Source organism: Porites lutea, chromosome 4, assembly GCF_958299795.1.
Source record: "Porites lutea chromosome 4, jaPorLute2.1, whole genome shotgun sequence".
NCBI lineage: Eukaryota > Metazoa > Cnidaria > Anthozoa > Scleractinia > Poritidae > Porites > Porites lutea.
Genome location: NC_133204.1, coordinates 12643007 through 12669452, shown reverse-complemented (window position 1 = coordinate 12669452; position 26446 = coordinate 12643007). Strand labels below are relative to the sequence as shown.

Sequence of the window (26446 nt, the reverse complement as noted above, 5' to 3'; positions counted from 1 at the left end):
CCACAATACTATATATTAATGGCCAGAATTATTCACAGCGATATTTGAATAAATTATTTTCCTTGTGAATATCTTATGCTTTATGATAGATTTTGTTGTATGACATTATTAGCGTTTAACTCCACAGTCAGCCTCGTTGATGATAGATGTCGTTACGGAACATACAAGCCCAAACGTTGTTTCTGTAGTTAGGTAAATATCTGTTTGCAGGGAACAAAGTTTTCTTGTACGCTTCTGCCAAAGAGTCAGTGTTATTTAGGATAAAATTGAATAGAGTGTTTTCACATGACGTCACGGCGGCCATATTGGTGTCCCAAAACAATGAAACGGCGGCCATGTTGGTGTCCCAAACCAATCCTCTGGGAGTTGTACTCTTTTCTTATGCAAACGCTTTCTTTTGTTCCTATAAATTTGCATAGATGCTGGCCACGTGAGTGAAAACACTCTATAGCTGCCAGTTATATACTGTTATTACAACCGCGCCTATTGGCTAATGGCTATTCCGGGTACATACTATGAAAGCGACATGTGCTTTGAGGCTTGACTTTATATCCGAGACCTACTTGACCAGTTCGGAACTGTGCGTCGGTTCTTCTGGATTATCCCGTTTTGACAAGTAAAGTCAGGTTAAACATGTCCAGTGATAAAGACACAACTGAAAACCGTCCTTTACACGAGCTAGAGCCTGAGCCGGCAGCAAGTGATAGTGTCGACCAGTCCTCGGAGAAAGAAAATGAAGTTTTGATAGTGGAAAAGCGCGAGAAATGGGGTCGCAAGGCAGATTTTCTTCTCTCATCACTCGGATACTGCGTGGGCTTTGGCAATGTGTGGAGGTTCCCTTATCTCGCGTACAAGAATGGTGGAGGTATGATCTTGATGTTTATAGGGCTTATAGCATTAAAAGTGCTGCTGTAGTGATCAAAGATATGCAAATTTAGTTAGCTATCGTGATCGAGTAAGTAGCTCAATAGAAACACCTAAAAATAATTGTATCTGGACATATTTTATAACGCTCTTAAAGACACAGACCGGGGCAAAACACATTTTTTCTTGTTTGGATTTTCGTTGTCGTTTTTAAGACTGATAAACGATTTGAGGTGATAGTATAAAAGGACTAATATCACTGTGCTCCCTGGTGGGCAAACATTGATTCATGTTCAAGTTTCGACACTTGATCTAAAAACAAACTTAAGATGATGTTGGCCTAATATATAGGAAGTCAAGAAGTCGGAATATAAAGTATACAAAATTAATGCCAATAAAGCTACCCTCCATTTAAAAGAGCCAATAGCGGTAACGGTACCGTTGGAGGTTTCAATTTGAATTTTCAAGTACCGATACCGAATATGGTACAACGCCCTGGTTGATTTGTCACGCGCCAAAGAATTTATCAAACAAGAATTCATCAGCAATAATTATTAAGACTTTCGTGAGGTTTCCCGCCTAAAAGTCTGGGAAGTTTCCAAACGGAGGCCTAAAGGTAGATAAATATTAATGAAATACAGCTGCACTAAATTGTCAATGACTGAAGGTTTTGTTGTTAATAAGTGGTTTCGGCTGAGAACGCGACAGTTTCAATTTAGTCTTTATTTGTTTTTTCTCCGTGGCTTATTTAAAATGCAAAGCTATGTTCACAACTGATACCGGACAATGCAACGTTACGCAGGACGTTACGTGCCAACAAGAAAATCAAAGTGCATGTATTGTATGACCAGCGAAGTCACAGCGCTAGCCCGCACTGGAACAAGTTGTTGAGACACACATAGAAAACCTCTTGGAAAGTTGAGAACATTTTTCAGCGATTCGGCCGCCATCGAATCCACTTCGCAGTAGCTTGGGCCTGAGTCAGGCAATGCTCCCTTGCGGGCCTCCACCATAGAGAGAAATAACAGAGTATGAACCCCTACCTAGTCTGCTACACAGCCGTTTTTAGTGTCGTCACGCAACGCTCCTCCCCACTAAGTGGGGAGGAGCGTTGCGTGACGAACTAAAAACGGCTGTGTAGCAGACTAACCCCTACCCTGACAAGAAGATTTTTGTTGACCACGCTGGACTTAGCCTCCCCCCCAGACATTCTTAGGTGGGACTGGGAATTATACTCTTAGGAAGTGAGCTGCTTTGTTGCCGGGAACAACACGTGTTAAACGATTCTGGACCACTAATCTGGCTTTTTGCCGCTTTTATATTGTTTATATATTTATTGCTTTTCCGTTTTCATCATCGTGATTATCTGCACGTGAAAGTCAGAAAATATGTAATTAAGCAGAGCTGCCTCGCCTGTACGAGCGACAACTCAGTCCAGCTTTGAGGGTTGTTCTGTACACACTTTTTAGTACAGAGTCCATTGTCGGTAGATAACTTTATATTACTAAGCACATGTGCGAGACATTGACATGTCAAAAACCGAGAATACTGTTCCACAAGATTCAAATCAGAGTCGTGACTCGAATGAATCTACAAACGACGGGGCAAAGGTTGTTTGGGAAATTGAACGAGACAAATGGGCTCGCAAAGCGGATTTCTTTCTCTCATCCCTGGGGTATTGCGTCGGATTCGGTAACTTGTGGAGATTTCCTTACTTGGCATACAAGAATGGTGGAGGTAGGCCTTAATTTTTTGTCGGGTATGCCCGATTCCTTGCCGTGTATCAAAACATTTAAATTATGTCTAGTAATTATATTCATATTTATTAATTCATTTACAATTCATTTACATTGTACAATTACCGTATTTATTCGAATAAGCGCCCATCCTGAAGGCCGAAAAAGTTAATAGGCGCCCACCCTCTCCTCCTCCCAATCAAACTCAAATGAGCGCTCACCCCCACCCCACCCACTTGAGTGAATAAATTCTAATAAGAGACTTCCCCGAGGACGGAGTTTTCTTCAGAGTATTTTACAGAAACCGGCCTTGCTTTGTTACTTCTTCGCGTTCTGTTATTAGCATTTATTGTTTTGTTGCAAAATAAACATACTTCACTTGCTGAAAACATAGTTAATAGAGGGAATGGTTATGAAACCCGACAAAGTTCTTTGTTGTATGTTTTTGTTCTCTTTTTTGGCCTTGACCCTGCACAAAACACAATAGTTGTTTACTCCGTACTGAGGAACTAACCAATAGAAACGTGCTGGTTACGTAATTCATGCATAACGTATGAACGCAAAACAAAAGATTGTGCAGGGTCGTGGACCTTCTAACATAAATCTTGGCATCTTTGTTTGCTCCTTTGATGTTTGCCGGGCTTCATAACCAGTCACCTGCATTAACTATGCTGAAAATGTTGAAAATGTAATAAGCGCCCGGCCTCGAATAAGCGCCCACTCTCAAGGTCCAAAAATTTAATAAGCGCCCAGGGCGGTTAATCGAATAAATACGGTAATACAGTGTATTTTATTCTGCTCTTCTTAATGGAGCTTCCGAGAGCGGGCAGTTTTTTACGATCTTGCCCGCTAACCCGGGCGGAATCGTTGGCAGCTTTATTCACAGGTTTGTTTGTTGTTTGTGAATGAGCAAAACCGGTGATTTTTAACCATTTTTCTTTTAAAACTTGCGCTATTATTAGCGTTAGCTAGGGAAGAGTAAATTTTGTTATTCCGACAAAACATCTGTGGGCAAGGCAGCCAGGAAAACCGCTAAAGTAAAGCAAAACAGGCGGCTCGTGACGTCGCTTCAGGCTTTATAACCTACGCTGTAAGTACTGCAATCTTGCTCTTCTGCACCGTTTATTCGACATTTTTCCTCTGTTTCAGTTTGTAGGTTTGTTTTCCATTTTTGCTGTCTGAATCTAGATTCTGCCGTTTATCATGCATTGAATTTTGCCGCGCTAGTTTTCTACTTTTCAGAAAAGGTTGATTGAGGGATCGATATTATACTGTAATGCCCTCCCTGCCGTTTAGTTTGCGTGGCGCACTGAGGTCAGGGTGTGAGGTAATGTCTAGAATCTCCTCATGTTTGTTCCCGATTTGTAGCTTCGCTCGAGTCAAAGTTTCGCTCGAAACCATTAAGTTATCTTAGATCCTTGCTCAAGCCCCGCTTAAGTTGGATTGTGTCAGATGCATGGTCTCTTTAAGGAAACACTGTGGTTTCCTTGCGCCCCTTTTAGCGGCAAAAAGCAGTCGCTGACATATAGCTGATTCTAATCAATAAAGGTTGCTTTGGGCGTTGGGAGTTGGGCATTGGGAAGCTATTGTTTGGTGGTCACTCAAGTAAATAATTTCATTGTTTCATTTGCTCAAATGTCCCATGACCAATTACCAAAGCAAAATTTTTTGATCAAGCTGTATATGTATCCACGATTAGCCTGCGAAAACATCCGTTTCTCCTCGCTCTTCGCCGCTGAAGACGTTTCGCGCGAAACGTCCCCAGCGGCGAAGAGCGAGGAGAAACGGATGTTTTTGCAGGTTAATCTACAATCGGCCACAAAATGAGTTGAGATACTTCGCTCAAAACTGGGCTTTTTTACGTTTTACTAACTTCAAAAGGAGGAAATCTAGCTTTCCTCCCCCATTCGCTCCATGAAATGTTGTGCCGATGTTCGAGCTACCCATAGAAAACAACAAACACCCCCAACTTTGAATGGAGGGGACAGGGGAGGAGTGTGGATTATTTTGTTCTCTGAAGTTACCCTATGCCTGAACAATTTTGTCGCCAATTGTATAGCTGTATATGATTGTGGGCAAATGGGCGGAAGTCCAGCGTATAGCACACAATCATTTGGCGAGCGCTCTTTATTATAAGCTTTCTGTACTCGAAAAAATGGTAGCCGCTATTCCAGCGCAGACTTAAAAGGCACACCACCCGCCCTTGTACAAGATCCCTTTAATGCTTTGACGGGAGTAAGATTAATACTTCTTCTTGTTCAGCCGATAACTAAGCCAGTACTGATGTATATATCCCAAACACGACGAATAAATATGCCCTCTAACTTAAGTACTGCAGAAGTTTGAGTATCGAAAAGAGAAATAAAATCAGTATTTACAAGTGTTTTTGTAATTGTTAGTCACTAATGGCTTTATCCTGTATTAGTGCGAAAAACGAACAATAATGAACTGTAATTTCAATGGGACTTATTCACCCAATCAGAGAAAACTTTAGTTTTCATTGGTATTGCAGGATACTGCAAACTTTATGCTGCAACTGCTACTGCATGAAATAAAAAAAGGAAAGAAAGTGTATATAGTAGTAAGGTTCACCCTTGCAAAATGCGGCAGTGTGTGCAGTTGAATACAGGCAGAAGCGTTTTTTTATTTTTATTTTACAGCATCTTTTCTTATCCCCTACTTTCTGATGTTGATCATCAACGGAGTTCCTCTTTTCTTTATGGAACTTGCCATTGGTCAGTGGTACAGCTCTGGAGTGATCGGTGTCTGGAAATCTGTGTGCCCACTAATGAAAGGTAATGCTGTCTATATTTTTTTCCTTCTGCGACAGTTTTGTTTTAGTGTGGGGTCCACATTCAACGTTTGAACAACCGGACCGCGGACCAGGTGTTCGTGGCGCGGCTGGGAACAATTCAAGGTGTGAATCCGTCTTAAAGAGGCGTTCGTTGAAACAGAGTTAATTGTGCGAAAAATATAGAGAAATGTACTGTAGTAACATTTAATACACAGCATCTAATGTTCTATATAGAGTCATTTACTCAGTAACATTAAATTCACAGTAACTATTTGCTTGTTCCAGGCGTTCAGATAGTAGAGTGCGGCGGTCGATGGGGAGCGAGTCTCCCCTCGTTTTTTTTTCTTCTTGAATTTTTCTCCCGCGCTCTACTGTCTGAACGCCTGGAACAGGCTAAGTATCTATAATATTCTTGAGTTTCTGCACCTTAGCTATCGGTGTTATATGCACCGGATCGGAGATATGGGAGTTCACGGTTTTCAAAATCTGCAGAGCAAAAGCTCTCCGGGGAGGTCTAGCGGTGGAGAGCTTGTTCGCAAGCTACAGAGAACCGTCAATAATCCAGTTTCGAATGCGTCGTGGCCGGCTGGCCGCTGAATAGAAGCACTGAAGACTCATTTATACAGGGTTAGCCTCGACCTAAGGTAAATATATTCATAAATTCCATTCAGACGAAGATCTGTGTACAACTGTGTCTATTGCTTTAAAGTCAAATTCAGCCGCCCTCTCACCGGTATTTGTGAATATTTTACGTTAGATCGAGGCTAACCCTGTATAAATGAGTCTTCAGTGCTTCTATTCAGCGGCCGCGACGAATTCGAAACTGGACTATTTATGATTTATTTTCTCATTGAACTCTAGGTATTGGATATGCTATATGTGTTATGGGTTATTTGGTTGGTATCTACTACATTATCATTTTGTCCTGGACATTCTTCCTCTTGTTCCAATCATTTCGTTCCGAAGTGCCTTGGAAAACTTGCGATAACTCATGGAATACAATGTTTTGCAGGTAATGACCTGGGGTACCCAACGACTGTTTTCTGTAAAATAACTGTTCGGAGAAGCACATGGCTAGAATTAATTTTCTATCACTTGAGGACGGCTAAAAAATTCTAGATGACCGTTCCATTCATGAACGATTTTCGAAGCTTATCTGACTAATAAATTCAATACAATTTTCTGAAATTTCACCGCCCAGGTTAGGCTATTTTTCGTACAAAAAAGGAAACCTACAATTTTCGGATTCACAAATGTGATGGAAAGAGGAATCAGAAAAAATTCTCACTTTCGTAATAACTTAAAGTACATCTAAAATTTTCGTGAAAATATATAATAATATACTGAGCCCTTGTAATTTCGAAAAGACTTAGATTCCCCTAGGATGACCGAACACGTACGGGTACAAATTTTATAGCGCCTCTTAGAATGCATTTCTGGAAATCTAGAAGAAGTATGGATAGCCCAAAAAGTGTGCTTTTAATTTATCAAGGAGGAAACCGTCCTTGGGTGTCCCTGAATGGCAAAATGTTTCACTTCTGGGACTCAAGCATTATCTTGGCTGTATGTGTTTAGTCATTTGTTGTGCGATGTTACGAAGGCCCTGTTCACACATACTACGCAAAGTTTTGTTTGTTTTGCAAAAAATCTGTCAACAGGCTGTCTCTCCAGTTTAGTGCAAACGAGTTTTTTAACCTATACCAAAATTTTCTCAAGTGTCACCAACTCCAAAGATGCTGTCGAGAAGATTTTGGAGGCCTACAATTTTTTGTTAAGCGACAAAAACCTAACTTTGTAACTTGACAGCTATCTTTCGTCGGGTCATCTTATTGCGCAAACATGACCAATTAAAGTTCCAATTGACGTTTCTGGTTATACGAAAAATTTTGCGTGTCTCGGGTGCGAACAAAGCTACAAAAACGAAAAATTGGTGATTACAAAATTTTCATTTTTTTTTTTGCAAACGTGGAACTCTATTTTTTTTTTTGTCGTTGCACGAGAGGGCCGAAGACAGAGAAGTATTATAAAGTGTATTTGTTGGTATGTTTGTTTTTCTATTTCTTTGTAGGGAAGAAAGAAAGGGTGACAGTTTTAACTGCACTGTCTTTGATTTGCCCGTGAATTGTACAGCGAAGTACACCTCCCCGAGCGCCGAATTCTGGACGTACGTAAATTCAATTTTTATCGGTCTTTATAGCAATAATAAGGGGTTTGAACATCATTGTCCTATAGAGTTCTAAGATCTTTCTGCTTGCGAGTGACTTATATGGAGGGAGCCAAACTCTCCAAACTCCATTACAACTGCTACTGATACAAATATAGGACAAAAATTGTCTGTCAAATGTAGTTAGACAAGAAATTGACCTGAGTCGTAATATGATGGAAATTGCTCATTCTCACTCTCAGACACTTTCAGTTTCTGTGATCGTGTGTTTTGATAGAGATCATGATATTATTGATTATATAAAAATCCGTCTGTTAAAATTTGGTCAAATAAGTTTCAACTGTTAATGGATAATTATAGTAAGCTGTGTGAAAGTTTATAGGAAAATCTGAAGAGCGAATTTTATGTAAACTGAGCAAAAGTGAAATGTTAAGGTTGTATTCAATTGTTCATGTTGCCATGGAGTCTACGAAAACGTCACATTTTACCTGGCAATCAAAATATTTCATCTATATTTTGTTTATTTGCCAATTAGTTTCAGCTTGTGAGCTGCAACCTTTGTCTTGCCATGATTTGGCAAATTACATATACTCACAAACTGCCAGATCTGTGTTCAGCCACCTTAATTGGTGCCTGCCACGGCACAAGCTATAGAATCCATTCTAGTTCCACTGACCAAAGAATCGGGAATCCAGTAAGCATGGAGTCCGGAATCCAAAGCGTAGAATCCAGAATCCAAGACTGGATTACCAGGGGCGAGGTATGAAATATTGTTTGGCTGAAAAGAAATATTGGGCGATAAAAATGATACTTTTTAAATTTCAAATTAGCCTCGCATTTGGTGTTAAATTTAAACAAACCACTTGGCGAGCTTGAAAACAGGTTAAAATCCAGTCATTTTCATTTAATAGAAACAACTTACTGCAGATAACCGGAGAGATCGGAGACTTTGGAGATATGCGGTGGGAGCTGGTTGGAACAACATTGTTATCATGGGTTGTTGTCTATTTGTGCCTCTTCAAGGGAATTAAGTCATCTGGAAAGGTAAAGAATGCATTTTAAGTTAATCGGGAGCGATTGAAACTCAAAATATAATAGGAAAGAAAAAAAAGATTCCCAATCCTTGGGCACTCAAAAATTGCTAATTAATCGGAAAGAAAGACTTCCTTTTGACGAAATTAGGGAACAGTCTTTTCGTGTCTTATAATGAAAATAAATCAACGAAGACCATTCATCTATACTTTGATTATTTCCTCGATGCAGTAACTAATTGGTAGATTTACTAAAGAAGGCAATGTCGGTACATTTAATAAAACCAAGATCCCCGCTAGTTTAAGAAAGCACTCGGTTTCGATAATCTTGCGTGGAAACAGGGAACTGTAACAGTCCATAACACTGCAATCTCGCCTTAGGACGCGTGTTGGCCTTCTCTCCACTTCCCTGAGGTTTTTATTAAAGAAACGAACATTCTTTGTAAACGTCTCATCCGTTGGCAGGAGACAATTACCTGTCCTAACCTTGTTCCTAATGTTCTCTCCTACCCGTCGCTACGGAGCGAGAGAGAGAGAGAGGGTAGGAGAGAGAACCTGGGAACGAGGTTGTTACCTGCCCTTGGTTTTTATCAAGGTCTTAATTCCATGAACATCTGTGTAACATTTCAGGTCGTGTATTTCACAGCCACATTTCCGTTTATCGTTCTTTTTATTCTCTTCATCCGCGGTGTTACTTTGGATGGTGCTGGAGAAGGGGTTCTGTTCTACCTTAAGCCAGATTTCTCACGCCTTGCCGATCCTCAGGTAAAAACTAGGTAAAAACTCCTTCCTTTCGTTTTTGATATCATCATTCATCATCATCATCATCAGAATCACGAGAACATTATCATTATCATCAGCATCATCATCACAATCTTCATCGTCATCACCATCACCGTTATCATCATCCATGTGGATAATGCCTTACACCTTGCCATCATCATCATCATCTTGATAACTTGATAACAACTAGCATGAGGTTCCTCTTGAAGGGCATTTGTTTGCTTGCCTTTCACGCTATTCTATCCCCACCTAATCTCCTCGCCGTCAGAGTCACTAGCTAGAGGCATTTTGCTGAAAAAGAAAAGAAAACTAAGTTATTGGTTCGGTGGCTTCCCAATAATTTTTGTTGTACTTTGTATTGTGGAGGATTTGGCGTGTTGATAAGGGGCTTCCTAGAACTAAAACGAACCGGAGTCAGCAAATTTTTACGTCCAGTGAAGCGGACGTTAGAACATTTTTGCCTCAAGTTCGCTTTGATTATTTCACTTTAAGGCAAGGTCTCACAAGAACCTCGGTTAGAAGGAGGCGGGCGGTCAAAGAGGGGGAAGGATAATTGTGATTGAGTCATAAAATCATAACCCCCCCCCCCCCCCCCTTTAACGATAGGATCCACGAAAGTAGTCCCTAAAGATGTTTAAGCGTCTCTTAAGAGGGGGTTTTACATCGGCACTGAATTCTTTCTTAACCTAAAAGGCCTTTCAGTAAAATGTGATGATTATGTACATATGTATATATGCACAAATTTGTGACTTTAGCATGGCTCAACAATAGGTCTGGATTTATGCTTCCACTCAAATCTACTGGTCACTCGGGGTCGGCTTTGGAACCCTCATCACATTTGGAAGCTATAACAAGTTCGAGAACAACTGTGAAAGGTAACGAAATTCTAGCTGCTAGGATTGGGTAGATAAGACTGATCTGAAGACGTTTTTTTTCGGCCTTCATTTTTGCTGAATACAGATCTATTTTTAAACAGCTTCAGCTAGGTTAGGCGATTATTGCATTTTCATTGTAGTCTACAAACTAGAACACAAAGACAAATGACAAAAGACAAATTTTGCAAACCGAACATTTCATTAAATTAGTAATTAACCCAACTGGTCGGAGATTATCCCAGTCACTGGACCGGAGATTTAAATCTGCTTCACCAAATTGAAACTAGAGCAAGTGCTGTTCTGCCGCCTGCCTCAACCGAAAGAGAATTTCACCCGAAAATCACGCAGTGAACGTCACCGGTTTCACTAACCACACGTTTACTTATTGGCCATCAGGCTTCAATAGTTCAAAAGGTGGATATTGCTCTCCACTGGATAAATCGCTATCCACTGAATAGATGTGCAATTGGTTTCCCTAATGCTTATTTACTGGATAGGGTGGATAACTGGGACCTGACAGCTATTTTTCTGCGTTGTCTTGGTGACGTTTAACTGATAATAAACGATGACATTATAATGTAATTATTTAAAAAAATAATTGAAAGCGAAAGCAAAAACTAATGAGTTTACTGTTTACCACAGGGATGCTATGATCATATCATTTGCCAACTGTGGAACCAGCTTTTTCGCTGGGTTTGTCATTTTTAGTGTTCTTGGCTTCATGGCTTACGTCTTGGAAACCACGGTGTCTAACGTTGCTACATCAGGTGGGTGAGACCTAATGAAAATAACAACAACCCTTAATATTAAACTGTTGAAAAGATCTTTGACAAACATTTAACAACATAATATTTTGCTAGTTTTGTCGTCACGATGACTCAAGAATGAACTGATAAAAAAAGGTAACAATGCAGGATAAAAAAAAAATTGTTTGCTTATGAGATGCGAGATTCTAGCTAATCCACGCGCTAAATTTGTTTACCTAGCTCTCTTGTCTCTGGAAAAGAGGAAAAACCATTTGGTAGTCAATAGTTATGCAGAAAATCCTTATGCAACCTTTGAAGTACCAAAATTTTAGTACAGCATTACGAGAGTGTTTTTCAACAGAGGGGGAATCTATCCACAGCTCAAGAGCGCCGATCCTTTCCAGTTGATTGAAAAGCGTGTCTCGAGTGAATATGGCTTGAGAAAACAGAGATACAGTGAATAGAGACGTCACATTAAGGCAGTTGGCTTATTTCCAATCTGTAGTAATCAGTTTTCTTTTTTTCCTTGCTTATCATTGTCTTGATTTTCCAAAGTAGGGTCTTTAAAAAGGTCTATTCCATACAAACCACTATAGTCAATCAAGCCGAAATCTTCCAACGATCTTTACTATTGATCCTATGGTTGTCACAGGTCCTGGACTGGCTTTTGTTGTTTACCCTGAAGCAATATCCCAGATGCCGTTATCAGTTCTGTGGGCGATATTGTTTTTCTTTATGTTAGTCACCCTCGGACTGGACAGTCAGGTAATACAGCTTTTTACCGATTCGGAGGCCGTATTGAATTTATTAGATTTAGGGAGTACGTATTGTGGGATGCCCAGAGGGCACTCGCTCAGTATTTACTCGCACTTTTCGGGAAAAAAGAGAAATTCACTGTACAGTTCTCAAGAAAAAGGTGATCATTATTACATCCAAACACGACACAACGATCTTTTTTCCCACTGCAATCCATTTCTAGGAAAACTGAAAGAAAAATTGGCCCAAAAAGCGCGCGTAAATACTACTGAGCGAGTATATAGGATCGTGCTCATGGCCCCTAGGCATCTCATAATACTCCTTGAATCTAATAAATTCAATATCGCCGCCGTATCGGTAAAAAGGTCTATTGATTCTAGATGATGGTCTCGCGAATATCATAACTCTATAACTCTAGTTTATCTTGTATGATGGGATATAGTCGCGAGTTGCGTTGATGATTTTGTTTCCCCTTCAATTGTAGTTTGCTACTATTGAAGCAGTTATTACAGCACTTGTGGATGAATATCCGTGGCTGAAGAAGGGTTATCGGAAGCAGATATTTGTGATGATTTTGTGCATCAGCATGTTTCTTCTTGGACTTCCGTGTGTTACACAGGTATAATATATAGATTTAGCCTTTAGTGGTCAGCGGAGAACTTAAAAAAGTCACCCCGTTGAGTTGTAAACTTGAGCCTGCGATACAGTTATATGACACTGGTTAGCGGATACCCTATTTTGACAGCTATCAATTGATCATAACTTGGATGTCCAACACTCTTTCTGATATGCCTTGGACTTTTAAGCTATAGTAAGTAAGACATGTCACATGCGCTTACGTGAAGGGAAGACGTACGTACGGACGGACGGACGATATTATCAGAACCAAAATTTATAGATATACAAGCGGAGCTTCGAGAGCTCCGCTAATATTCTGTCAAAAGTTTGAAATTTTAATTAAGCTCCCATTTGAATGTGGACTGCGAATAGAGCGTTTTTTCACTGGAGCGTAGAATTGACGTAATATTTCGCTTCGTATATTCAAGGGTGGAATGTACATATTTAACTTGATGGATTACCAGACTGCCGGGCTGTCGTTGCTGTTTGTAACTTTGATGGAAATTGTTGCAGTTGGTTGGATTTATGGTAGGTTAATATGAAAAGCTTTAACACTTAAAAGACTTGGGTCACCCTCTAAGGTAACCATCAAGTTTATCTGCCATTTTTAATACCCAAGAGACCCTTTATTAACCTCCCAAGTTTCTCATTTTTACCCATCCGGATAACATGGCGCCCTCTGATTGGCTCGCGAGCAGTCCAGAATCCGAGATCCGGACTCCGATTCCTGACAGCTCACCTCTCTGTTTACAAATCTGAAACTTTTCGGTTAAAAACAATATTTTGTAAAAGTTAACAGCATGGCTAGTGACAATGGAAACTTCCATGATGTTTTACTGGCGGTCAACGAGAAGAAAATTCACTTCGTTCGATTTCTGTTAAGTCCAAAAAATAAGTATACCAGATATTATTTACCAGTTACATATAGGGTCGGTCCGAACCCTGAAATACCATGACCTCGGCATTGAAAATGCTGAACTCTATCAATATATTTCACGATGCGAACCTACCGACCAGCGAATAACATACATAATCTTCCCTATGAGCCCGCTTGGATTTATTCAGGTTGACAAATTCACGACCAGTTCTTGGTGATTATGCGACAATTACATATATCCCACACAACGTGTCCGTGTATAGGTACGTTTGTTAGGTGTGACTTGTCCATTTTGTTTTGCACGCTTATATTTTTGCTTTGATTGTGTGTTTTTTCTTTATCCCGTTAATCAACCTCGGGGATTAAGCTATTCAGAATTATATTTAAAAACTAGGAACGTACTCCTTAAAAAGCTAGCTATAGATCTTGGCGATTCTTGGCGCTTCAGGGCGGCGTGGAAGTGAGATGTTTATCATTATGGTAAAGAGATAAACATCACTACAGTGGAACCTCGATATAACGAAGGGCCAAGGGACTGGCAATAATTGTTCGATATAACGAGGTTTCGTTTTTATCGAGGTTCTTTCTCATATATTCTACTACTACTGGGGTAGAGAAAATCATTCGTTACACCGAGGACTTCATTATAGAGAGGTTCTTTAAATCGAAGTTCCACTGTAAATGACCGCCCAATGTAAGGGAATCCAAGACAGTCCACTCTTGTTTTCTGAATTCCACCCATTTTGAACCTAGAGTTTTTAGGTTCAGCCCTGAACGTAGGCAGTGTTACAAAAAATACTACATTAATTTTATCTACTATATCTTGAAATTGTTTTTCTGTTTAAATTTTGTTTCCCATTATTAGAGAAATGTTAGAGATCATATTTTAAAAACCTGTTCTTAAAGGGTGAGGAGAAGTCGGTTGATTTAAATCCTTTCATCACCTATTTTCTCTTCAATGTTGATACTGTATATAGGTCTGCAGTTCTATAATTAAAGGCCCAGCTGTGCCACAGAATCGGGTTTAAAGGCAACTTTAATGGTTTAGTGGAAATATACAATGGAATGTCTTTATGTATTGAACACGTTTAAAATCGTACAAAGATCAATTTCCCTACAGGCACCAAACTCAAAGATAATTGGTTAAACGAAAGGCTCGTCTCCTTTGGTCTTCTAAAAAGAGAGTTAATTCAATGTTTACAAAATAAATCAAGATAAACTCAAGCATCAATATGTAAGAGTGGATTTATTGCAGCGTGCATGTGACGCATGCTAAAAATAAGTGAGTGCCTTTCATGAGTAACACGCAGTTCATTTTCAGTCGCCCCATGTAATGAAATCCGGATTCCGGATTGCGGGAAATTTTTGCTTGTGGAATCCGAAATCCTCGGATTTGGAATCCGTAATACAACTCAAGGAATCCGGAATCCCACTAATGATTGAAAGCCGGAAACTAAGTTCCACTGAATAAAGCTGGAATCCAGTTCCTGGAATCCGGAAATCACGGTGGAGGCTGTCAGTGAGGTATGTCTCTACTCAAGAGACATTTTATAAAATCTCTTATAGTCAATGGACAAAAAAGGGGTCTTAATCGATAATGGCCTCTGCCATGAGCCTGGTGGTTTCTTAAGCTCTCCTTGCTAGAATTAAAACCAAGGCCAATAAACTTTTAACTTTTTGAAAGGCAAATAAATGATCATGCCAGTGATGTTAACTACTTGAGACCCCGTCCACACGTATCCGGATTATTATTGAATCTGCAACTTTTCCTTTTCGGTTTCAAAAATATCCACGTTGGTCCACACATAACGTATTCAAATCAAGTTGCCAGTCCACACGTATCCGGATTCATTCTTAGTTCGTCAGCTAATTTCACTAAATTTGTAATTAAAAGTGATTTCTCGATTTCTCGTGCCATGTTCTGTCGCACTTTGTAATAAAAAAAGCTATTGCACTTTGTAATAAAATAAGCTGTCGCACTTTGTAATAACACTTGTCGCACTTTGTAATTAACTTGAAATGGATGGTCGGAGGTTAACCCAGTAATAAGTATAATCATCGACAACAACAACAACAACAAGTAAGGAAGCGATAACATGGCGCCCGGCAACCACCTTGAAGATTCACGGTAAGAAACTGGACTCGATCTATGTTACCGTCGGGTCGGATAGAAAAATATCCAGATTAGCGTCCACACGATTCCGGATTAATAGCGCATTCATGAATTTCCACTCCGGAGAGTGGATTCAAAAAGTCGCGGATTCGTATGCCGGATTCATCGGATACGTGTGGACATCGGATAAATGACAATATCGTGGATTTATACAGTTAGACACAGCTGGCACCAGTTGTTCAAACATTGGATAGCGCTATCCACCTGATTAATCAGTATTGCTAGTGTTAGGGAAACCAGTTGCGCCATCCAGTGAATAGTGATTTATCCGTTTCACAGCTTTATCTACCCTTTGAACAACTGTGCCATAAGCGGGTGGATAACAAGCACCAAAAAAATTCGGCAATAAAGTTCCTCTAGAATTCACTACAGCTAGCGCTGTTGTTTGCATTGTACTTAGAAAAACTTCTATATACCGATACTCTAAAAACCGAAATTTTATTTTATTATACGACAGTCAGCCATGAAATTTTTATCGCCCGTTATTGCCTAAACAGTTAACCCCATTAACATCCTCTTCTTGATTTCATTTAGGTGTTGATCGATTCAGTGATGACATAGAGGCTATGACTGGGCAGAGACCTAAACTGTGGTTCAGGATTTGCTGGAAATACTTGTCACCCATTTCCACACTTGTAAGTAGTGACTACATGAAGCCTTACCCAAGCCTCTCTGATGAATTTTCCTTCATTTACTGTGAACTTACCATTGGGCATAAATTAAACGCGGCACACGGCATATCCGCGGCTGTATCAGGACGAGCTTTTGAAATGTTATCCAAACCTCCTATCAGCCTGCGTGGCAGGCGTTCAAAAGTAGAGGTAAAGGGGATTTCGGGCGCTTGAAAAGCGCGGATGGCGCACGAGGAAGGGGGGAAGGTCTCGTGCCAAGTAACCTTTCCCCTCCCTTTCGAACGCCTTCCACGCAAGCTAAACGTCCTATATGCAGGTATCAATGTTTGAACGTAGGGGGTTGGGATGGAAGTACGGGCATAGGTGCGGCAATTGATTTTTTTGCTCAAATTCCCGACCCTTGGGACTGAAAAATAGTTTAAATTTGATAAAACATCCCTTTCTGGGGATAACAACACCGCAGTTGGCGGCAAAGTTTGTGGTCAAAATCCCCTTAGAGGGGACAAAGGAAGTGTTCAAATGCTACACCTATGCGCCTACGTACGTCATATTTTTTTGCACCGTATTTGCCCCGCGCAAATTTGTGGTAACTGAAATTTTCCCCTTCTCCATCTAAACATTAATTCCTGCATTACGTGGGAAATCGACTTTAAACTATTAACTCAGTATACTCTTGGTATACTGAATTCACAACTGTTTTAATTCAAAATATTTCTTAGCACAATTCACATCCTTTCCTCTGCGTGGAATCTCTTGAAAACATTTGCCATTTCCTCTGCAGTTTCACGGCATATGAAAATGGATATTACCCGTTCCAGATAGGCATTCCTAAATAAAAAGTATTTCACACGCGAGTGTTTCTTTTGTATAATCGCTCTTCTTGAAGCAGTGATTCTGTAAACCAAGGGAAATCACAAACAGCGAATATAATGATGATAATGATAATAATAATGATATCACAATCATGATGATAGAGCGGTTTTCATTTGAGTGTCGAAAAGTAATTGGTTTTGCACTTTCTACACGATGCGATTGGCTTAAAAGATTCGCGCCACCTTTTCATCCAATGAGAAGTAAAACCAAAGCCAATTGTGACGCGCTCGCATGCATTTTCCCGCGCTTTGCGTCAGCCACATGTAATTACTTCGAGTTTTGATTGGTTCAATGTATTGTCTGTGTCCTATGTGATTGGCCAGAGTAATTACTTTGGTTTTGGTTTTACGACACTCAAACGAAAACCACTCTATGTAATGACAATATATCAATGATTAATGATACTGATACTGATAAAAAGAAGATCAGGGGCCCATTTCTTCCTATAAGACTTTGCGAAAACGGTCATTGCTTGTTTTCTTTAATCTAACTGAATAAATTGCAGGTCATCATCTTGGCGAATGTAATTCAGTGGAAGGGTGTATCGTATAACAACAAGCCTTACCCCGGATGGGCTGAGTTTCTCGGCTGGCTCATGGCTCTGAGTTCTATGGTGCTTATTCCCGCCTTTGCGATTTACCAGCTCTGGAAAACTCCGGGAACTGTTACGGAGGTGAGGATACTGTTTTTGAATTTCACATGCTGTCGTTCGTTTATCATACCAGACGTGGTGCAGGTTGACCTTTGTGATTCTGGGGTCTCCACCTCTGGCCATTTATGTCCTTAGTTGGGGAACCTTTACTGGTCGGTGGGGCAGCGAAAGTTTTTTGGTTACGAAATGTCTCGAAATTTAGACAAACTTTAACAAGGTTTGTCAAAGCCTCATTAAAAATCGCGCTTTCCGTTACGGGCGGCCATCTTGGTTTCAAATGTTCCGAGTTTAGCCTGGGAATGAGTGTCAAATCTACCTGGGGGGCGAGGGAGGAGGCGGTAAGGAGGCGAGAAACCAAGATGGCCGCCCGTAATGCATTCACTTGATCTCGACGATCTTACGGAAAAAAATGGGGGACTGTGAACAGGATACCTCTTTTCGATCGGCTCTTTCTGAACTGAATAATGTGAAACTAACATTTAAAATTAAGGAAATAAAACTCTGTGCGTTTTATATAAATTACAAAAAGTCGACTTTCTCATTGCGATCATTCAAGCAACGATGGCTACAATTTTTTTTTGACACGAAAAGTTGGCTCAGTATTTATTTATGTTAATTTTCCTGTTAGGTCTTATGCACATATGTATAAATAAAATTTATTATTTATTTAATTATTTTTTCTTGAGTGAGTGACACAGACCGGATAAGACACGGAGATCATCATTGCGGGTCGCTCAGTTCGTTCAGCTCGTCTGGTTTTAACTTGGTTTCATCCTTTTTTCCAATTGGTTGTAAAGCTTTAATAAGTTTAGTTGTTTGGCTACAAGTTAATCAGTATTTCATTATATACCTGTACAGAATTTTAACCCTCTTTAAATTAAATGTACATTGTATTGTACATGTCCCTTACGGAACTCCCATTTGTCTTCACTTTAAGGCAACTCTGTAAGCCATCTTTTCCCGTGTCTTTACCCCGCGCATGCTCATTTCTGATCTTTTTACAGTTGGAATTTCAAAATTCAATTAACTTATAACCTAACGTTTTTTTTTTCTCCCTGTGAAGCGTTTTTACACATTATTGAAGCCAGACGAGAAGATGCTCTCCCAGATTGAACGGGAGCATGATGTCAACCGCGAGCGAAAGGCAGAGGTTATCTTGGTGAGTTGATTGTCATGTCCATCTTACCGGTTAAGTAGGTTGGTTAGATATTATGCCATATTTTTCTCGAGTAACTATTTATAGGCTCAGGCTAACAAACGCTAGGGCTAAAAGTGGATACAATTTGTGGTACTGAGGTGTGTTATTTTAAGGAGTAAGAATGGCACTGATTTACAGCTGTGCATATCGAGCTATGAACTCTTTGTTAACAAACAGGGGGTCCAAATAAACAGCAGATTTAGTCAAACAATGGACAGGTTGTTTAAGGTCGTTGCCAGAGTTTTGTTCTGTCTCTAGTGGCTCCGGTTACGTCCGACAAGAGTGAGATCCGTGAAAGACGCTGTGATATACGGGGCCTCCGGGTTTTATGTACGAAGGCTTTGCCATTTGTAGATACCAGAACAAAGGCAGTACCTTAACCATTGTTAATTTAAGTTTTTAGACTCTCAGTGTTAGTTGGCCAGAAATCGAACCCCAGCCTACCATTCCAGCCTAACCACTCTGGTCTAACGGGTGTCAAAAGCGGTTGGCGTTTATTTCTCCCCCCTGCTACCGCTCTGAAGTCTGCACTGATACTACCTGTCTGGCAAAGTGAGCTAACCAGTTGATCAAAATCTTTACTTTTTCATTTTAAGCTGTGAGGAGGCACCATCCGATGCTTGCCATCAAGACGTCAAGCTACAAGAAGTTGTTTTGAGATTAGGTAAAGGAAGCTAATGGATCAGAAGCGAATGTACTTTCAGAAAAAGCAAGGGGCATAGTAGTAAAAATAGCATGCACGGGACCCGTCACCCGAAACACGGCCTAGGTAACTGTCACCTCCGCAGAGGCGCCTGCTTTGTATTGGGTAAAAATAGCAATCATTAGTAATAGCAATGAATTAGTAAGGCACTGTGCCTGAGCTATAAATGAAGTTCATTATTATTATTTATTATTAATCTTTTTTTTTTTTAGTAAATTAAATTTCGAGCCCTGCTCACCATAGAGCCTCCAGTAGATCAGTGGTTAGTGGAGCGTCCGAACTAGAACTCGGAGGGCGTCGTGATTTCGATTCTCACCCGGGTTCGGAATTCTTTCTGAGCCTTCTAGTGTTAAAAAATCTCTTTCTTCCAAATTAAAATAATATTAATAGTAAGCTTGCGGTGCGCTTTTATTTTTCCCTCTCTCCAATGGAGGATAGCTATTATAGGAGTGAGCAACTCGCCAATCATAATTATTCAATCCTGCGGCTGGCATAGCTTTAAGGAGGACGAATATGTCCCGCCTGGCCGGATAAAAGAAAAGCTTTATTCGATTGCTCGACAAATGACCCACTCAATGAGAGTGAACAGAATGTCGCCAAACGAAATATCGAATACGTTTCTAATAAATCCTTCCAGCGGTAAGGCTGAAATAAAAAAATTAACAGCAAGGCTTGTGTTTGAATGCTTCGAGATAGAAAGTAATTTAAAGCTAGTTAATTTATAAGTTTGAATTATTTGGGAAAAGGCGATGTACCATCTGGTGTACGACACCGTATAAATATTGTCTTGTCTATGTCTTTTCCACCTGCAATATGTTGCTGAAGGTCTTGGTGGTGTTGGTGTTAGGCGGTGTGGGTGTTTGGTGGCGGGTTGGGGCTTGTGGGAAGAATCGTGAATCATCACAAAGGATACTGAGAACTACACTTTTAAATCAAGTCACGATGCCTGTTATAGGGAAACTCGTAATTGAGACAATCATTTCCTTTAGCTTAGCTAGAGGAAAGGAAGGAGCGAATCTTTGCGATTCTAAGGTATTTACAACCCTTTGTACACCTCTAATCTGCGCTGAATTTATTTAACTCCCGCCAACCTTTGCGGAATATTCTTGTTTTCCCATAAAAATGTAAGTACAGCTGTAGGGGAAAAATGCGTAGAAGGAAAACAAACAAAGCGCCAGGAGATAGTTTACAATAAATTTATTCTGACACTGAAAAGTAAACGTGGATATTCTTAATACACATCATATTACATCACATTACTTAGTCTAACCAAAATAGCGTAAGCAATTCTTTAAAACTCTAATATGATCATAACATCCCATGAAAAAAAAATTCCGTCCGAAATATCCATCTGAAACTGAATCTTGAAGAACTTGTGAAAAATTTCAGGGACGGCCCCTATGAAAACGTTGCGCGTGGTTTCTAATAAAATTGCATCACCTGCAATTGATATGTTAGGTTTACCCAAAGTTCAGATCCTCATTTGTCACCCCTGTACGTTTCCTGTAGAAGTATTGGGGAGAATTTGTTTAAGGACCTGTTTACATAGAGGTGGGGGACCCCCGGTGTGTGAAGTAACATGTGGCGGGTCACCCCACCTATCATGTAAACGTGATCACATTAAAATGAGAGATTATGTGACAGGCGGGTTACGCCACCTACCTGGTGTCTCCCACCTCCATGTAAACAGGCCCTAAGTATCAAGGAGAAATTTGATGATGCTCACTCGTAAGGCGTAAAGGGTTAAGTGAGCTAAAAGGTGTATTTTGTAGCATCGTAGGAATAAAGGTTTTTCCCTTAAAAATGGTTACAATTGTTTGTTGCCATTATACTTACAAAACCCGGGATAAAGACACCCATAAAATTTAAAGTTCAAATACAGCATGCATTTCTTAGCTCAATATTTCTTTTGCCCTACTGACATGCAGCTTTAAGCGGAATAAAAAATGATAAATAGAAGCAGCGATTTTTATTTCACACTCAAACAGTTAGCAAAATTAGTATGTTTCCTGATAAACCAGCAGGCCTTCAAAATAAATTCAATCAAAATACTTGTATATCACATTAATACATATAATACAACTGCAGTCGTGTCTCTCGACCAGGCTTCTAGGATAAGTGTCAAACTTCGTGGAAACTGGTCAAATAATGGTTGCTAAAAAGAGAAAAAGAGGAAAACAGGACGCCTATTGAATAGCGATTTCCTAAAACACTAACGGAAAAGACAGTTTGATTTTGGTCTTGAGATAAGTCTAGTTTTTTACTAAAAAAAGAGAAAAGATATCGAACGACGAAAAAAAGAATTATATAAAAAGATAATATAAAAACCGGCGATAACATTGTATAATACAATATTATACATTGTCATACTCGCTTGAATACCAGGGATGGGTTTCTCATGGTTTCATATTGTGTACAAGAAAGATAGACTACCACACAAAATGGACGCACCTCTTAGAGAAAAACCTAACAAGAACTTAACCCTCGTACATAGACGCAGTCATAACCCCACCGTGGTACAAGAGGGGGTTGACGGAACCCCTCCCTAGAGTGTTTGATATGTTGCAGTACTTCGAAACGATTTGCGTTCAGTGGAAAGCCTTTGATCGTCTTAACAAGATGAAGTATATTTTATGCGTGGTGGCGCTGCTGGAGGCCTGTGACATCACCAAACATGGTCGCCATCCTTGATTTCACCAAGAATTAGAAATCAGGTAAAAACGGCTACAATTGGTACTTTTTTGTGCTTGACATGTAAAATAACCCATAAAAAAGTACTTCGCATCATTTTATGCGCAAGCTTTACTTTATTTCTTGACCAGCTGCTACTTATGACGTCAAATCTAGCAGCTATAGTAACCAGTCCATCACCAAACTTGTCTCAAATTGGGCGCGAGGGAAAAACGAACTGCTACTGCAAACGTGATGTTTTATCGCCTAGGAAAAAACTCAGAAAAACCTTAGACAGGGGTGGCAACCCCCCCCTCCCTCCCTTGTACGTTCGAGGGTTAATTTGATCAATCTTTTATTTGTCAAAGAAAAAGCTATTTAAGATAAGTCTGAGAAAACAGGAATTCAACATACCTTGCAAGTTTTATTTAATGTCCAAAGCCTTTCTGCTCACTCCCTCTCTTTCATTGACCTCATTCATCACGTGTTCATCGGGAAGTAGCAGTGACCTCATCCTCTGCAAAAAAAAGGAAAATTATACCTCAGCACTGGCGAAATGTATTTATTTTTAAACCTGCTTAGACCGATAGGCCTTTTTAAAGAATTATCTGGAAACATTTTACCGTCGTCGTGACGAGTACGTCAACATTGACGTTACCATGGTAACCGAGTATTGATACCGTGTTATCAAAATTTGCTTTGTTTTCCTAGAAAAAAGGACTTATTTATTGAATTATAGAAAGAGGAGGACGGCCAGCAATCATTTGTTTAGATTGCTCATTGCACCAGGTTATATCCTGTTCCAGATGTTCAGCGAAAATGCTCGCTCTTTATTCCAACTTCACTCTTGCTTGCTGCTCTTGCTTGCATTTCTTGTCACAGTATTTGCCCACTACCAAAATTGAGTTAATTATTTATCACGCCGCATGACAAGTAGTTTAACTATTTCATGCCAAATAAGGTCGTCTCCATCTGATGACCGAAACATGCATATATCAGTTCGAATACTGAAAACAGATCACACACCGGTTAAAGTAAAACGGAGACTCAACCATCAGGGAAATAAAACACTCACCGAACCAAATGAGCCTCCTTGGCTGGAAGAGAAATACTGTATAATAGCAAATGTTGGAATCATTATCATAGATGCAATTGCAAGAAGCCAACCGAAGAACTCGGCCCATGCAGGATATGGCTTGTTATCGTATGATATACCAGTCCACTGAACCAAACTAGCTAAGATGATGACCTATAAAGGAAAGACATAAAATGAGATCATTGCCTTCTGTTATAATGTAGCGATTATTGAGCTAAAATATAGCAAAATTTTTTGCTTAAAAAAAGCCTTTATGGGCTACCTATTATTTGGACGATCTAAGCTACAATTTATCAACACCCTGTGTTGTCAGAATTATCTGGTCGAAAAACTTCAAGTATATTTCTATCTTTCGTAAATGATGCCTTTTTCCGTGAGAGCGCTTTACGTGAAATCAGCCAGAGCCTATAATTCGACAGAACCTAAGACTATTTAGAAACTTTTTCATGTACTTCATCTTATACACGTCAAAAGGCTTGGCTACCACTGGTCGCGCCGACCGTTAAAAAAGACAACGTCCGTTTACAAAGGGGAAATAAGCGATTTTGTAAATAAAATAAATAACACAACACGACGAGGGATCTAAGAAGCTCGGGAACAAGTTACTGTTAGTGGATTCCTGTAGGATCCTGTGGAGGGAATAACTTTGACTGCGTTTCAAGTTCACTTTGTTCCCCCTTCCCTCCGCGCCCCCCCTCCCCCACCCCCCGCCCCTAGGCGAAGTTTGATCATTCGGTTTGTTAAAACAGCATGCCGGCGCTACTTCCGTAATGTCGCAAATAAGGCGAAGATAATCTTCTTTAAAATGAAATAACTGTACCAGAGTTGCGATTGGTGATACATATTTCCAACAAATGAGGAAAAACATGTTGGGGCGATGGCCAATCATCTTTTCGATCATTTCAGCAAGTGTCTCTGTACCTGAAATATTAGGAATACAATAGGCGATTAAATGTTGAGTTCATGCTGGATGTTCACATGTAACGTAAAAAGCTTCTTTTATTGACTCTCTTGAAGACTGCAATATTACGGCCGAAACTCTTCACCCCTTACCAACAACAACGAGCTTTATTTGCATGACCATACAAACACATGCTATGTTTAAGAATCAAAATTACAACACAGGGCAATTACGTTACTTTGATAATAATTTGTCACGAACATCAAAACAAGCTGAAATATATTTTGTGAATTGTATATTGATAAAGTAATTAGAAGAGTTCATCGATTCATTGATCAAGCCGTTTATAGGTGACTGGGTAGTATTTGGAATCTCGACTTTATAGTAAAATTTATTTCTAATCATAGAGTATGTAGGACATTGAAAAAGAAAGTGAACTTCGTCTTCTATTACATTGCATCCACAAAAAGGGCAATGCCTATTATCCTTCGTAGTTTACCACTAAGGCTAATTGTCTACACGATACCAGATAGCTTTTCGGGAATAGAACAAGGCCCTTTTACACCATGAATCCTCCCAGAGCGATTGGCCGAGAGGACTTGGTACACTAAATCGCAATTCTCGCTCCTGAATATTTACTCCTGCTTACTAGACGTGGGTTCCAATCCTCGCTCCTGCTCACACCTGTTCGCTCTGCGACGACGAATAGCAGAAAGCTATTCGATATGTTCATGACGAGCCACTTTCAAGATCGGCGCGGCGCCGCGTCCTTCCGTTACAGAAATTGAGCCGAAATCATCGTTTCTTATATGTAAACAGAAGCCCTATCCTCCTACCCGGCATGGTTTTTGGGTTGGCGTATGACGAATCTGGTATAGTGCGAAAATAGCCTAACGGTACTAGCCTCGCGGGAGGGAAAGAGGGTGGCACCCTCACTTTGGGCAGTAAAAGTAACGGTTTTCAAGCAGTCAAGTACAGATAAGGGGGAAAGGGAGAAAGACCTTCCCACCATCAATTGGAGACCTTTTAATAGCAATCATAAAGAAATGGTAATGTCGCTTATTAAGTGCTTTCACGTTCTTAAGCTGAGTCATCTATCTTCTGCTTATCAAACCTACTACTGTAACTGTTTGCGGTTTAGTTTTCCCACATCTGATTGCCTGTTTTCTTACAACACAATAAACCTCAAAAAAAACTATTTATAATTTGGTTTTCACGTTTAATTGTTTCTGGGTTTCAAAGAAAATATATACTCACCAACTCCCCAACCAATGACGGCTGCTTCACAGAATCCAATGAAAAGAAGAGAAATTCCTCCCGACTGGATGTCGAACAGGTTAAAAACGTACATACCCCCCTGACAAAAAAAGAAGAAGACAATAAAGTTTAGCCTTACCGCTATTAAGAGGCTTGTAAAATTAACACACTTTTATCATGGCCGCCCTTACACTCAGTAACGACATTTTTCACTCGCTCTCTCTATTTAAGAAGTCCTGGATGCGATGCAAGTTCCGGATGTGAGTCACGGAAAACCGCTGTGCAATACAGATTAATTCGAGAAGAATAACTTACAAAGCTTTTAATGGGTATTATGACATTGCTACGGGATAAAATGACCGTCTTAGGTTTGCTCGTCAATATAACAAGTTATTACGATCTTCTGTCTCAGATCATAAATCTAGCTTTGTGTTGGCCTAGAGACGCGCACGCCAAATTACAGACAATAGTTAACAAGATCCTACCTGAGAACACATGGGGATGGCTAAAAGAAACATCAAAACGCAGACAGAAATCAAGAAAACAGGCTTGTAACGTCTGAGGTATTTAGGGTACTCATCTGAAAGGCCTGTTACCACGCACTCCACCATGGCAAACTATAAACAGACAGGATAAGTAAATAAATAAACAAACAAAATGACGTTTTAGAGGTAGCACAACTACATAGTGGGTCTTCCTCATCCATTCCAAGAGAAAAAAATTGGGAGCAAAGGAGAGAAGCAACAACAAAGTCAGCCTACATATGGTATCGAGCCCGTGATTTGAACCCGGGCCACATTGGTAGTGGGCGAGTGCTCTCACAAAGAGACCACACTTGCTTCCAAAATAAGGATCTTGAACCAGCAATACCAATAAGTTAGTTGAATTACAGAATTAACGTTTTTTTTTGCTCAAGAACATACGAGTTAACCCATAGAAGGCGTCGCCGTATATACAAATCAAGTTCAAAAGTTAATTTTAAGGTCTTCGTAAGCAATTCTTAAAGTAAATAATAGCTTTCAAAAACTTTGAAATTGCTGGATGGCA

At 39.9% G+C, this 26446-nt stretch overlaps 2 protein-coding genes across 4 annotated transcripts in view; one reads left to right on the top strand and one right to left on the bottom strand.

The window, feature by feature from the left end:
• Positions 1-594: 594 nt before the first annotated feature.
• LOC140935959 (sodium- and chloride-dependent GABA transporter 1-like) lies at positions 595-21339 on the top strand. 3 transcript variants are annotated; one of them, XM_073385534.1, is made up of 15 exons: positions 595-865; positions 5261-5395; positions 6256-6406; positions 7463-7558; positions 8470-8602; positions 9220-9354; positions 10144-10247; positions 10890-11014; positions 11646-11758; positions 12234-12368; positions 12796-12895; positions 15952-16052; positions 17428-17595; positions 18638-18733; positions 19369-21339. In XM_073385534.1, exons 1-15 carry the CDS (start codon positions 634-636, stop codon positions 19372-19374), a joined length of 1830 nt encoding a protein of 609 aa, XP_073241635.1. In that variant the 5' UTR covers positions 595-633; the 3' UTR covers positions 19375-21339. The 3 variants fall into 3 exon arrangements, 2 of the variants coding, with proteins under 2 accessions (XP_073241635.1, XP_073241636.1); XM_073385535.1 differs by lacking the exon at positions 595-865 and adding an exon at positions 2236-2601; XR_012165277.1 differs by lacking the exons at positions 17428-17595; positions 18638-18733; positions 19369-21339 and adding an exon at positions 14566-14768.
• LOC140935958 (sodium- and chloride-dependent betaine transporter-like) overlaps positions 20658-26446 on the bottom strand; it is a 25123-nt gene continuing 19334 nt past the window's right edge. The window contains exons 10-15 of the mRNA XM_073385533.1: positions 25885-26016; positions 25400-25499; positions 24062-24162; positions 23221-23394; positions 22560-22662; positions 20658-21630 (exon numbers count right to left, since the gene is read on the bottom strand). Coding sequence (XP_073241634.1) covers positions 22570-22662; positions 23221-23394; positions 24062-24162; positions 25400-25499; positions 25885-26016 — 600 coding nt within the window. The 3' untranslated portion in view covers positions 20658-21630; positions 22560-22569. The remainder of the gene's footprint in view (positions 21631-22559; positions 22663-23220; positions 23395-24061; positions 24163-25399; positions 25500-25884; positions 26017-26446) is intronic.